At 36.6% G+C, this 13,223-nt stretch overlaps 1 protein-coding gene across 3 annotated transcripts in view; it reads left to right on the top strand.

The window, feature by feature from the left end:
* LOC110464356 (NACHT and WD repeat domain-containing protein 2-like) overlaps nucleotides 1-13,223 on the top strand; it is a 61,179-nt gene that overhangs the window by 23,951 nt on the left and 24,005 nt on the right. For 2 of the 3 annotated variants that reach the window (XM_021519538.1, XM_021519540.1), the window contains exons 6-12: nucleotides 101-312; nucleotides 2,878-3,012; nucleotides 5,334-5,462; nucleotides 6,324-6,335; nucleotides 9,164-9,372; nucleotides 10,297-10,442; nucleotides 11,265-11,367. In XM_021519538.1, coding sequence (XP_021375213.1) covers nucleotides 101-312; nucleotides 2,878-3,012; nucleotides 5,334-5,462; nucleotides 6,324-6,335; nucleotides 9,164-9,372; nucleotides 10,297-10,442; nucleotides 11,265-11,367 — 946 coding nt within the window. The remainder of the gene's footprint in view (nucleotides 1-100; nucleotides 313-2,877; nucleotides 3,013-5,333; nucleotides 5,463-6,323; nucleotides 6,336-9,163; nucleotides 9,373-10,296; nucleotides 10,443-11,264; nucleotides 11,368-13,223) is intronic. The other variant, XM_021519541.1, reaches the window with a different exon arrangement.

Raw genomic sequence — 13,223 nt, 5'->3', positions numbered from 1 at the left:
ATGTTATTATAAGTTGTCATTATCACAACATAAATAAAATAAATCTAAAGTTGTAAGCTGCTGCGTACACAAAGTGATGTGAAGACGTTCTGGTTTACAGGTGGTATCAGAAAGACAGCAATGGTGTTCCCCCTATGTACCTGCTGTCCCCCATCAGCAAACACATTCCAGACTTTCTCAGCAGCGACAAAGATGCCAGCAGGGATGCAAAATCAAAATGGTGGCAGGAGAGTGATGTCATGCAGGAGGCATTGGAGTCGTCAGCAGAACAGGCCCTGGGGGCGGAGGCGGCCAAGAAACACATTATATCAGGTAAAGCAGGACAGCAAGTGTATATACTTCATTGTTAGTATTTTTCATGAGGGAATCTAATTTTGCTGTATTCGTGGTCATCATAGATTGTGTGAAATTAAATACCCAGCGAATAAGTTTTCTGTCAATAAAAAATTTATGCTGATATACAGACTTACAAACAAAGTATAATAAACATGATTACCCTGTTTTCTGTCAAAACCCTGTGGACCAAACTTCAGCCAGCTGTCCAGCCCATGAAAGTGTCCATACCAATTATATTTCAAACCTTATCCTACAAGGGAACCGTGTTCTAAATTAATTTTATTGAAAGGTTTACTCATTTGTTAATTTGGTGTGTCCATAATTCGACGGTTGTCCCAAGCTCATCTGACTTGGGTGATATATAGACTGAGTGTACCTAAAGGGGGCTTTCACTCCTGTGTAATATTCGTATAACACATTAAATCAATTTTGGCTTTAAATTCTAGGGGAATTCACCCCCAATCTCAACATAGTTTTATATTAGTGTGGGGATGCGGCTTCTCTTTTATCACAGGAGTCTAGCTGTTCTCATCACGGCTTCTCTAGGGGTGTTCACAACCAGAGTCTAGTCGCTTCTCTGGAGACTTTTTCAGAGTCTAGCTGCTCACTTCTCTCGGTTGTGTAGGTGCTTCTCTGGGATGCTGCTTCTCTTGTATCACAGGAGTCTAGCTGCTCTCATCACAGCTTCTCTTGGGGTGTTCACAACCAGAGTCTAGTCGCTTCTCTGAAGACATTTTCAGAGTCTAGCTGCTTCTCTCAATACCCCCGGAGTCTAGCTTATTGAAAAATAGTAGCATAAATATATGGTAGTAAAATTGTTGGAGTGAGTAGCCCCTGATGTGCCAAATGTATTACTGTATGTAAATATGTTGCTAACAAGAGTAATAAACAGGTTAACTGTTTCCTTTGTGTTAGTTGTATATAAAATGATAATTTGATATTTAATATATTAAATTATAGTTTGTATACAACGATGTAGCCAGCTCCTCTTTTGTTTTAGTCATTATAATAATATAAGTTGTTTTGTATAGTTTATATCCAACTCATGACGTTTCCCTATTCAGTCATGATCATGGCATGGGTTGTTTGGTTTAATATGTTAATGAAGGTATGGTAATTAGTAGATGAGAAATTGACCAATTGCAGAGCAGTATATTGTTCCCTGTAGGGGTCTCTTAAATGGGTAGCAGCCCCCTTCATCCGGGGAGGCTGCAGTGAACCACGGTTGTTTATGTGTACCCACCCACCATCCCCAGCTACATGCCAAGTTTCATATATGCATATAAGTTCTGCCAATTGTAATGTAGTACTTATATTTTGTTGTTTCCCTGTATTTAGCAGCTGTTCCTTTTCTCATGATTGTATCTTTGTGCAATGTCATTTTTACATATACCATTTATACTTGCCTTTGGCAGGCACTATTGCTCTAATTTAGGTTGTTTGGGCTACTCACTTCAGTTAGGTTATTATATTTCTCGCTTCAGTTCTAATCTAGCTTTAAATTCTAGGGGAATTCACCCCCAATCTCAACATAGTTTTATATTAGTGTGGGGATGCGGCTTCTCTTGTATCACAGGAGTCTAGCTGCTCTCATCATGGCTTCTCTAGGGGGGTTCACAACCAGAGTCTAGTCGCTTCTCTGGAGACATTTTCAGAGTCTAGCTGCTCACTTCTCTGGGTTGTGTAGGTGCCTCTCTGGGATGCGGCTTCTCTGGTATCACAGGAGTCTAGCTGCTCTCATCATGGCTTCTCTAGGGGTGTTCACAACCAGAGTCTAGTCGCTTCTCTGGAGACATTTTCAGAGTCTAGCTGCTCACTTCTCTGGGCTGCATGTGTAGGTGCTTCTCTGAAGACATTTTCAGAGTCTAGCTGCTTCTCTCAATACCCCCAGAGTCTAGCTTATTAAAAAATAGTAGCATAAATATATGGTAGTAAAATTGTTGAAGTGAGTAGCCCCTGATGCGCTAAATGTATTACTGTATGTAAATATGTTGCTAACAAGAGTAATAAACAGGTTAACTGTTTCTTAATTGTGTGTTAGTTGTGTATAAATGACCTCAAAGATTTCACTACTTTGTTATATGTTGTATGCAATTTTATTTTCATGAAATAGTTACCAAAGAGACAAGCAAGAAATATTAGCCATGTTCAATTAGCTAACAGTATTTTGGTCACCAAAACATCTACTGTATACTGCGAATTGTTCCCCCAGCCAATTAAAGTTTCGCTCTTTGCCCGTGAAATCAATTTTTGTCCAGTTTTAATTTTGCCCTTCACATTAAATCACTTTGTTGATTATGCTGTTTTCTTCTATTCTCTGTAATGATAAGTTCGCCTTCATTACAGAGAGCAAAAAAAAGGCGAAAATTTCCCTGTAGACAGGTAGACAGTATTCTATGTTGTATCATAGTGCTAGGAGTCCATGCTTCAAGCCTGTATTCAAGTTTAATCTAGTTTGTTGATCGCTTTGATATTACAGCTAATGCTGCAAAAAGTTTTTATTCAAATCATGTAAATATGTTGTTGTTTTTCAATTAAAAGTGACTGAAAAAGAGATTCAGATGGGACTGTTGTCATTGGATCAAGAGAAGGCCACGAAAAGCTGTCTGTGGTTCAATAGGGTCATAAAGAATATACAGAAGGAAAAAGCTAGCTACCAACTGTCGAGATACATGGGTCAGTAAATGTGTTTTTTTGTTTTTTGTTTTTTTTTTAAATTTTTATTCTTCCCAGCCATTTTTTTAGGTCACCTGAGACAAAGTCTCAAGTGACCTATTGCGATCGCCTTTTGTCCGTCGTCGTCCGTCGTACGTCCGTAAACAATTTACATTTTCGACTTCTTCTCCAAAACCCCTGAACCAATTTCAATGAAATTTTGCAGGGACCTTCCATGGACAAAGGTCAACAAAAATTGGTGCCGGTTTAGTCCTAAGCCCCCATGGCCAGGGGCCAGAGGGGCGGGGCCAAAAAGGGTCAAATTGACTAAAATTTCAAAAATCTTCTTCTCCAAAACCCCTGAGCCAATTTCAATGAAATTTTGCAGAGATCTTCCATGGACAAAGGTCAACAAAAATGGGTGCCGGTTTAGTCCTAAGACCCCATGGCCAGGGGCCAGAGGGGCGGGGCCAAAAAGGGTTGAATTGACTGAAATTTCAAAAACCTTCTTCTCAAGACCCAGATATGGTAGAATCAAATACTCTTCATAGATGGAACGGTCTTAAGGTGCTTTACCCAAATTGTGAATTTCTTGACCCTGGGGTCTCTTGTTTCCCCCTGGGGAGGGGGTAAACTTTACTGTAGTTTATATAGGGAAATCACATTTTGGACCAACATTTGTTTAATTTCCATTGGAAGTAATTCAAATTGGGTTAGCATTATCAGTATTAGTTAGCAGTTTGATAGTATGTACCTATGATCCCTGGCTGACCCCCAGGGACTGATGGGTGGGGCCAAAAAGGGTTGAATTGACTGAAATTTCAAAAACCTTCTTCTCAAGACCCAGATATGGTAGAATCCAATACTCTTCATAGATGGAAGGGTCTTAAGGTGCTTTACCCAAATTGTGAATTTCTTGACCCTGGGGTCTCACATTTTACCCCTGGGGAGGGGGTAAACTTTACTGTAGTTTATATAGGGAAATCACATTTTGGACCAACATTTGTTTAATTTCCATTGGAAGTAATTCAAATTGGGTTAGCATTATCAGTATTAGGTAGCAGTTTGATAATAAGCAAAATTTATTATTGTTTATAATGGCAAATGATACTTTGAATATTACATGTTAATAACTTGATTGGAATTATAACCTTGAATTGACAGTTTGATACTTTGAAAATTTTGAGCCAGCCCTACCTCCAAGGGCTGTAGGGTGGGGCTCAAAGGAGTCAGTGTGCTAGAATTTCTTCATTTTCCTTGTTACGAATCAAAGGTGCTAGTTTCAAATCCTTTTTACTCTGAAATCTGTATGCTAGATATTGAGTAAGGAGGTTTTAATGTTTTTTTGTCACTTTGAATAATATTTCTGTTCATGTTTAAAACAAAATCAACTCTCTGTATAAATATATCAGGTGACCGTTAAGGCCCATGGGCCTCTTGTTTTATAAATATGTATATATATATACTGCTTTTAAGCACAGATATGTTCAGGGGCTGCTAGGGTTGGGGAGCCCTGGGGTCTGACCCTGAACAATATGGTGTTCATGAGTGAGTTATATTTAATGACTAGAAATTAAAATTAGCATGGAAGCACTGATTTGAAAATATTGTAAGTTGATGCAGAAAGTCAAACTAATGATTTTTTTTCTGCAAATTATAGATATGTAAATTATGTTCGAAGAACAATTCAAATTTGGAAGACAGTAAAGTCTCTACCGATATTAAAGACCTAAAATATAAAACACTGTGACAATATCCCTTTTCGAACCCTAGTAAAAAAATAGGCATTACAGGAATACAATTGATTAATCTTTCTCTACTTTAAATTAGAAACACTTAAGTCAATACATTTTCTTAAAAATATGTTGACTGTCGGCTGATAGCTGGCTGTGCTAATGAGACAAGAGGAAAACTGTGGCTTAACTAGTATTTGAAGATTGGGGAATACTCATCCTCCATATCCAGGGGTTAAATGTACGCTCACTTTAGCTCTCGATCTGCACCCCTGGAATATGTCATAGCAAAATCGAAGGCTCAGTGTGCACCACCTTGTTGATGAAACGAGAAGGCTAGTTTGATCCTTTGATGTATATCAAAAGAATCTCGCAGTCGCGTAACGGTAAAATTTATTGGCTTTGAAGTCGGTTGTCGCTCCTCTGTAATCTGCAATGGACAAGTATCAGCCTGGTGATTGGTCAGGTTTTTTTACCGGACACCAATCAAATAGCTAGCCGCTTGCCTTCAATCAGAGAGCCAAAGTAAGCGCAACCACTGGATATCGAGGATGGGGAACAAAACACTGATGGGGAAGCACTTCAATTGTTTGAATGATTCTCTTACAGAGTGTCTTGGCCCAGAGAAAAAAGTGCAAAAGGCACAGCAGTTACTCGCAGATCTAAAGGAAAGACAGATAGCTGATTGTCTACCTCAAAAAAACATCATCTCTTACTCAGTATCTTGGACGGATAAAGGTATGTAACTATACTTCATTTTTATGGAGTATTCTTCTTATAATTCCTTATTTTCCATTGTTGGTTTTACCATATAAGGACTACTAGCTATTTCCACATTATTTAATTCATGAAAATCACGTGTCAGTACATTTTTTTTGCATACGTTGGCACAGATATGAAATATATCAATTGCAGTTGGTTAATGGTTAAATGTGATCAATTTTTATTTGATGTGACAGTCTGAACAAATCTTAAGATTGCCAACAAAATTGAGTGTCCCAATTTCCAGAGAATTTGTGTAAAAGATATCCTTTTTGCCAAACTCGAAATATCTGTTTAAGATAGGCTCTGGTCTATGTCACCATGAAGACTGAATTTGTGGCAAAGTATAATCATGATATACTGTGACAAATCTCAATCTCACCGAACAGTTATATCCTCTAAGTGACTAATTCTTCAGGTACATGGCAACATTTACCAGGAAATACATATAAGTTATTGTCTACCAGTGACTGTCTCAAGGTATCTTGAAACATTTACTTAGATATTTACTACAGCCCATGAAATATTTACGTTGCAAAAGTAACAGAAAATGTCATCATTTAGCATCTTACATACATTTCCCAGAACCTTGTTGAAACTTAAGGACCCCAAGGCTATACAAAGAGGTTTAAATTTTAATAAAACTAAAAAGTATCACAGATTAATTAACAAATAATTAACAAATACAATAAATCGTACATCCAGCTGCTCCATTTGATATAGTTATCATCATGTGGGGTTTTTCCTGATCTGTCCCATCGTACCTGCTCCATTTGATATCAATATTACAATGTTTTTTTTTCTCTCATTGTTGTCTATGTTCCTATTGTATTTCAGGTTCAATAAGTGGTAAATGTTTTGTTTTATTTCTCTTTTTAATGATCTAATCATTATTTTATACTTTGCTGCTAATAACTGACATACATGTATTGTGGAGGCTCATTGTTAATAATACTGATGTTTAAATACAGTTAGACCTTCTTATGGTCAACAAATTGGAGACCATAAAAACATTAAAAGTTTAAAGAGTTATCAATATATCTGTGTGATTATACGTAATTATTTATATACATATTGTATCTGTGCCATGATAAAAAGCTATACACCATCAGGGTGATATTTGGGATATGGTTCTATTATTGTGTGAGATATCTAGGCATGCTGAGATATAGTGCTATTATGTGTGAGATATCTAGGCATGCTGGGATATGGTTCTATTATTGCGTGAGATATCTAGGCATGCTGGGATATGGTTCTATTATTGCGTGAGATATCTAGGCATGCTGGGATATGGTTCTATTATTGCGTGAGATATCTAGGCATGCTGGGATATGGTTCTATTATTGCGTGAGATATCTAGGCATGCTGGGATATGGTTCTATTATTGCGTGAGATATCTAGGCATGCTGGGATATGGTTCTATTATTGCGTGAGATATCTAGGCATGCTGGGATATGGTTCTATTATTGCGTGAGATATCTAGGCATGCTGGGATATGGTTCTATTATTGCGTGAGATATCTAGGCATGCTGGGATATGGTTCTATTATTGCGTGAGATATCTAGGCATGCTGGGATATGGTTCTATTATTGTGTGAGATATCTAGGCATGCTGTGATATGGTTCTATTATTGTGTGAACGAGGCATGCTGGGATATGGTTCTATTATTATGTGAATGAGGCATGCTGGGATATGGATATTACTGCATGCAATCCTCTGTTTCTCCTCCCTGGATTAGAAGCCTTTTCTTTCAGATTTCTGTGTGATTTATATCACGAAAAAAAATGTATCTGTTTATTTTGTGCTGTTTGAAATATTTTAACGGTAAAAAAACAACATTACATTTCCTATAATGCATGCAGAATGTTCCAAAGTTTCCTCCTTTAATTAACCCTGACCTAAACATTTCTGTTCTTTTGAACCACAGCTTATCTAGGATATCTAATCTGTGAGATGAAAAATATTTAAAGAATTATCTAACCCCATAACTATGATAGTATGTATTGATAAATCATGCTACAGCAATTTCCTATTTCAGGAGCAGCTGAAAAAGATGGTACATGTATTAGAACTATGGCATTAAGTTGATGTGTCCAACATAAACTTGACATTCCTTGTGTGTGATCGTCTAATATTCTTATTTTTCTGATTTTGTGTTAAAATTTATTGAACCTCTGACATAACACTCACACCTCTGTTATTGTGTGGTTTAGTCTACAAGAAAAACAGAAGCATCTGTTCAATAATTCAATAACCTATATCATTACTGATTATTTATAATGAAATTTAATGTGAAATTTATATTTCAATGTTAACATCACATTTTTCTTCAAATTGTTATGAAATTGTATTTGAATCTGGTTAACAGCTAACATCTCTAAAAGGGAAAGAGATGGCCATGCCATATCACATTTACATCTGTAACTTATGATGGTGGCTGATTTAATTGTGCCATTTCGTTGTTTCTTCTTAATTCTTAACTTTCCATTCTTGTGGATTTGTCTTTTCGTGGCAACAAAACGAAAGATAGATAACGAAAAGTTTCGAAATCTCGCCTTTCAGTGCAAAAAGATGAAAGAATGAGAATTAAGGCTTGCTATAATTCTCATGCTTTTGGGGCAAAAAGACAAAAAACGAAATGTCACAAATCCGCCACTGTATGTAACTGATATGGATTTAAATTAAATTACCTTTGATCTATAACAAAAAACACCATGTCTGTCTTCAGAACATCTTACAATTACTTACAAATGACATAAATAGGACTACTACATTTTCTATATAACAAAGAATCCTGGAGTTATGTGATAAAAGAGATTTATTTGCTAATTTGACAATTTGGTGCTTGTGGAGTATTTTTCCTCTCCGCTTTAATTTATAGCATCTTAAACTATCCTGAATATTATTAGTTATACAGGTCTTTGGCAGGGTACATGGTCTCATGTTCGCTGTCAGGACCTTATGTACCCTGAGCCGAAGGCGAAGGGTACATAAGGTCCTGACAGCGAACATGAGACCATGTACCCTGCCAAAGACCTGTATAACGAATTTGTCATACTGCAAAGCAATGTTCAAGCGTTCTCGTCTTGTAAAGACTCCCATCCTGTTTCCTTGCATCGAGATAAAAATGGCCCAATGCCTCGTCTAATCTTGGCTTCGAGAAGTCCTCAGAATCTGTGTCTTGCTCCTTTTCGCTTAAGTATGCTCTGAAGGTTTTGCTTGCTGAATTGTGTTACTTTTCTTTGTGTTTGTAGGTATAAGTGACGCCCGTTTTGTCTCAATTTCACTCTCCGTGTGGCTTGCAAACCGTTTCGCCATTATGTTCATTGTTGACATTAGTAGGCGACCGTTCTCCGGTGTGTTCGATTCGAATCTGTGAGTTATCTCCCTTACAACAGGCGCGCATGCTCTTATGTACCCCGGCAAGGATACTAACATAGCTTCAGGTACCTTGGCAATTCGACCAATCTCCGTGCGTCATTTTTCTTTGCAGTATGACAAAATTTGTTGTCTTTTACAGTGATTTTTTTTTTAAATTATGCAACAGTTCAAAATTATGATACATTCTTTAGTTTTAGTCCTTATTCAATTCTATTTTATGAATCGTTATTATTTCTATACCTAATTATATATAATCAGATATTAAAATGAACATGCATATAATATGATTGCTACAGGTATTAACCCTGAAGTGACAGAACACAAGAAGTACCTTAGGAAGCTTTCCGATGATTTTGTGAAGGCTGTCACAGGCATGATCACAGCCAGTATAAAGGAGCGCGAGGCATCCTCAAACACTGACCCCCTCTTCACCGAATGTCTACAGCATATCCGCTTCTGTCAGCAAAAGTGTGCTACCTTCCATGGAAGGGAGACTACTCTTGATGTATGTACAGAAAACACATGATTTTAGATGTATTTCTTACCTTATGAGTCCCTTACCTGTTAAATAGAGGAACTGGAATATTTCTGCATCTGCTCATCCAATCTACAACTTCTGACCTGCTGAATATATTTACATTTGCTCTGCATCCTTCCATTGCAATGCATTGAGAAGGCAAGTGTTGTTGTGAGACTATAACAACATTTGCTCTTGTAACGTCATCAATCTTTAGTGTGACGTCTTCAATCTCATTGCTGTCAACATTTGATTTGCTGATCAAAGAACTGTTTGAAAGAACTAAATAAAGCATAACTACTCTATCAAAATGTAAATATAAATAATAAATAATTTAGCAAATATTGTTATGGTCCTATAACACACATTTCTATTGCTAACAAACTTAACTTAAAGCCCACCGTTATGTATTAAGTTTGTCATCAATAGCAATGTGTGTTATAGAATGATAACAACATTTGCTAAAACAATCATTGGTTATATAATAATAATATTAATATGAATGTTAAACAACTTTCAAGTTTGTACCCAAAAGGTCAAGGTAGCATCAAGGGTTCAAAGGTCAAATCATTGATGACTCATGACTGGAAGGTTTCTAATGAGGATTAGGTCAAGGTCACTGGAAAGAATTGAATGTAAAATCATTTAAATTATTATTGGGGTCATAGGTTCTGAATGAGTCAATGCTTTCTAACGATCAAAGGAGAACGGGTCAAAGGTTAAACCACTTTCACTGTCTGAGCTAATGGCATAACTTTTACACATCTGAATATTGTTTGCTGAAGCTCAATAAAATTATCATAACCAGTACCATTATATCCATTGAAATAAATGAAATAAATGAAATAAAAAACACAAAAATATACAGCAAATAATCCCACTGAATTTTTAAGTGATTTTATTAAACCACAGAAAATCAAGACATACCTGACAACTGCCAACCAGAAGCCTTTGGTCATTCATGGAATGTCTGGTTGTGGTAAAACTTCCATCATGGCTATGGCTGCCAAACTAGTTCCTAGCTGGATGAACAACACAGAGCCTGTAGTGGTCATCCGGTGAGTATACAGTTGATATATTCCTTCATTACAGGAAAAGTTTTTTTTCCGCTGGACTAGGTATAATTAATTCTTTTTTTTGGCCCCCAAATCCATCAAAATTAAAAACCTTTTGAACTTTCAAATCACTGTTTCCTACCATGTAACTGCATACACACATAGTGGGCTTGAAGAGTCAAATACATCCATGCTACCAGGATTGACTCTGAGGTCCAGCCCCACCAATGGGAACTTAGTCCAAGGGTTATAACATGGAAACAGTTGAAATTTCCTCTAGAAAAGCATTTGCTAGATATGAAGAGACAAATGCAATAAAGCTACCAGGATTTCACCTTGGTCTACTTGCTGACTTAGTCCTTGGGTTATCACATTATAACCATATGCATTTGCAAAGCATAAAGAGATGAATACTTTCATACTATCAGTATTGGCCCAACCTCTTAGGACTTAGTCCCCGGGTCATAAACTTGGCCTTACCCTCACCATATACAGTACTGGGTGGTCGGGTGGTGCAGTGGATAGCGCACTTGCCTTTCACCAAGGCGGCCAGGATGCGATTCCCCAGTCGGACGTGAAAGGTATTGGGTCACCTATCCGACCACATGGCTTTTCTCCAGGTATTCCAGTTTCCTCCCACATTAAGACACCCCCCCACTAACATCCGGGCCAACAAGAGTAATTTATATAAGTTGCAATAACTTATTTCATAATTGTTGTAAAATAAATGAAGTTTACATTTACATATATAGTATCACTGCTTTCTTGTAACCATAAATATATATCTCAGCTGAAATAAGATGAATTTTATGGTTTGTGTTGTAGATTTTTAGGTACGACCCCTGACAGTTCTAACATCAATAGTCTACTGATGAGTATTATACAACAGATAAACATCATCTATGGCTACCACATTGACGTACCAGAGGTAAGACAGAGTCACACCGCGACCAAGAACTAAATTTGTTATACTTTGTTAGAGAACACATGTTTTGTCATCTTGATACACATAACATTATCAGAGGAAGGTGGGTCAGATAACTGTTGAGGTGGGACGTTTTGTTTTCTCAAGTATTATACAACATCGATTAATGTTCAAATTATATTCTGTCTGCAGTTATTGTTGACAAACTCTTGTTTGAGTTAATAGTTAAGGAAATAGACAATATTCCTGCCAAATTATTCAAATGAAAAAGGACCTTGAAGTATTGATGACATAATGTGGACAAAATAACCAGGATAGCAGTCGGAACATGAATAACTTAACTGTACATGAATTTTAGGAACAATTTCAGTTGCATAGCAACTGAAGGTACTTAAAGAATGTGTAAATGTATTTATATAAATATTTGAATGATTTTCTCCACAAGCTTTAGATCATTCTGGGAGATCAACAACTGTTCTGTTTCTATCTGAATTACCTAAATGTTTTTTCCAGGTTGTTGACAGTGACAAGGTTCGGTTTTATTTTGTGACAGCTTAATTGTAAAGCTGATGTTAAGACAGAGTGTGGCACAGGGGTCTGTTGTTTGAATTAAAAGAAAAGTGTGGCACAGGGGTCTGTTGTTTGAATTAAAAGAAAAGAGTGACACAGGGGTCTGTTGTTTGAATTAACACAAAAGAGTGGCACAGGGGTCTGTTGTTTGAATTAAAACAAAAGTGTGGCACAGGGGTCTGTTGTTTGAATTAAAACAAAAGAGTGGCACAGGGGTCTGTTGTTTGAATTAAAACAAAAGAGTAGCACAGGGGTCTGTTGTTTGAATTAAAACAAAGGAGTGGCACAGAGGTCAATTACTGTTAACATACCTATTTTAGCTGACTTAGAATTGCAGTGCTTTATCAAATTTTAATGATTAGCACATGAATATTGGTGCACCCAAAAATTATCAATTGAAAACAATATACAAGAACTTCAATTGGTGCAATATTTTAGTGTAATAATATAAGTGCAAAAAGCGCTAAAATAAAACTACCCCTAAAACATGTATGTTTACAGTATTTGACTAAGAACAAGTCAGTGTCAGGTATATCTGGAAATGTTTTAACTCATTCACCCCTGAAGAAACATTTGAACTCTTCCAATTCAAAGGTTGGAATAGTTCATTATAAAACTTAAGGGGTGAATGAGTTAATGTCATGGTTTGAGAGCAACCTTATTGAGGATTGAAGCCAGTGGAGAATTATAATACAGTGACAGCTATCAAAGCATAAATTATCATAATTTATATTGGTGTACTGCAGGGGTCAATACTTTGACCCTGTCTGTTATTTCATTTCCCAGTGTTATCATTTCAGAAATTAATGCCACTAATTTGTATGTTTTCTGATGTTCTTCACTGCTTGTTTCTAGTTGTTGATCATGATCAGAAATCGCAGCCGAGATTTAAATCACATGTCTATTGTTACTGGTGTCAATACTGCGGAGCCTAAGTACTTCACACACAGCTTTAATTGTCTTGGTGCTAAATCTTTCTGAGTTATTATTTATGCATTATCAATGCATTGATCTATTACATATCTATACCAATGGGACAGCGCGTCTTCTCAAAATACATATCACAGACAAGGAACACTGTTCAACAATTTCAAGGTTGAAAAATTTCTCTATGGTAACCGAAATTTGTCTCGCACAAGAAATATTTTAATTTTGGAACATATTGTAAACTATATAAAATATAGCCTCTCTCAAAATGAAGGTGATTCACCATGGATACTCTCCAGAATAAACCATGCACTTCTCTCCTCAATCAGCTGTCACAAAACTTCTGTCTTCTTTCCTTCTAT

This window comes from Mizuhopecten yessoensis, unplaced genomic scaffold, assembly GCF_002113885.1.
Source record: "Mizuhopecten yessoensis strain PY_sf001 unplaced genomic scaffold, ASM211388v2 scaffold10985, whole genome shotgun sequence".
NCBI lineage: Eukaryota > Metazoa > Mollusca > Bivalvia > Pectinida > Pectinidae > Mizuhopecten > Mizuhopecten yessoensis.
Note: the sequence above shows the minus strand (reverse complement) of the source record. Positions and strands in the feature narration are given on the sequence as shown.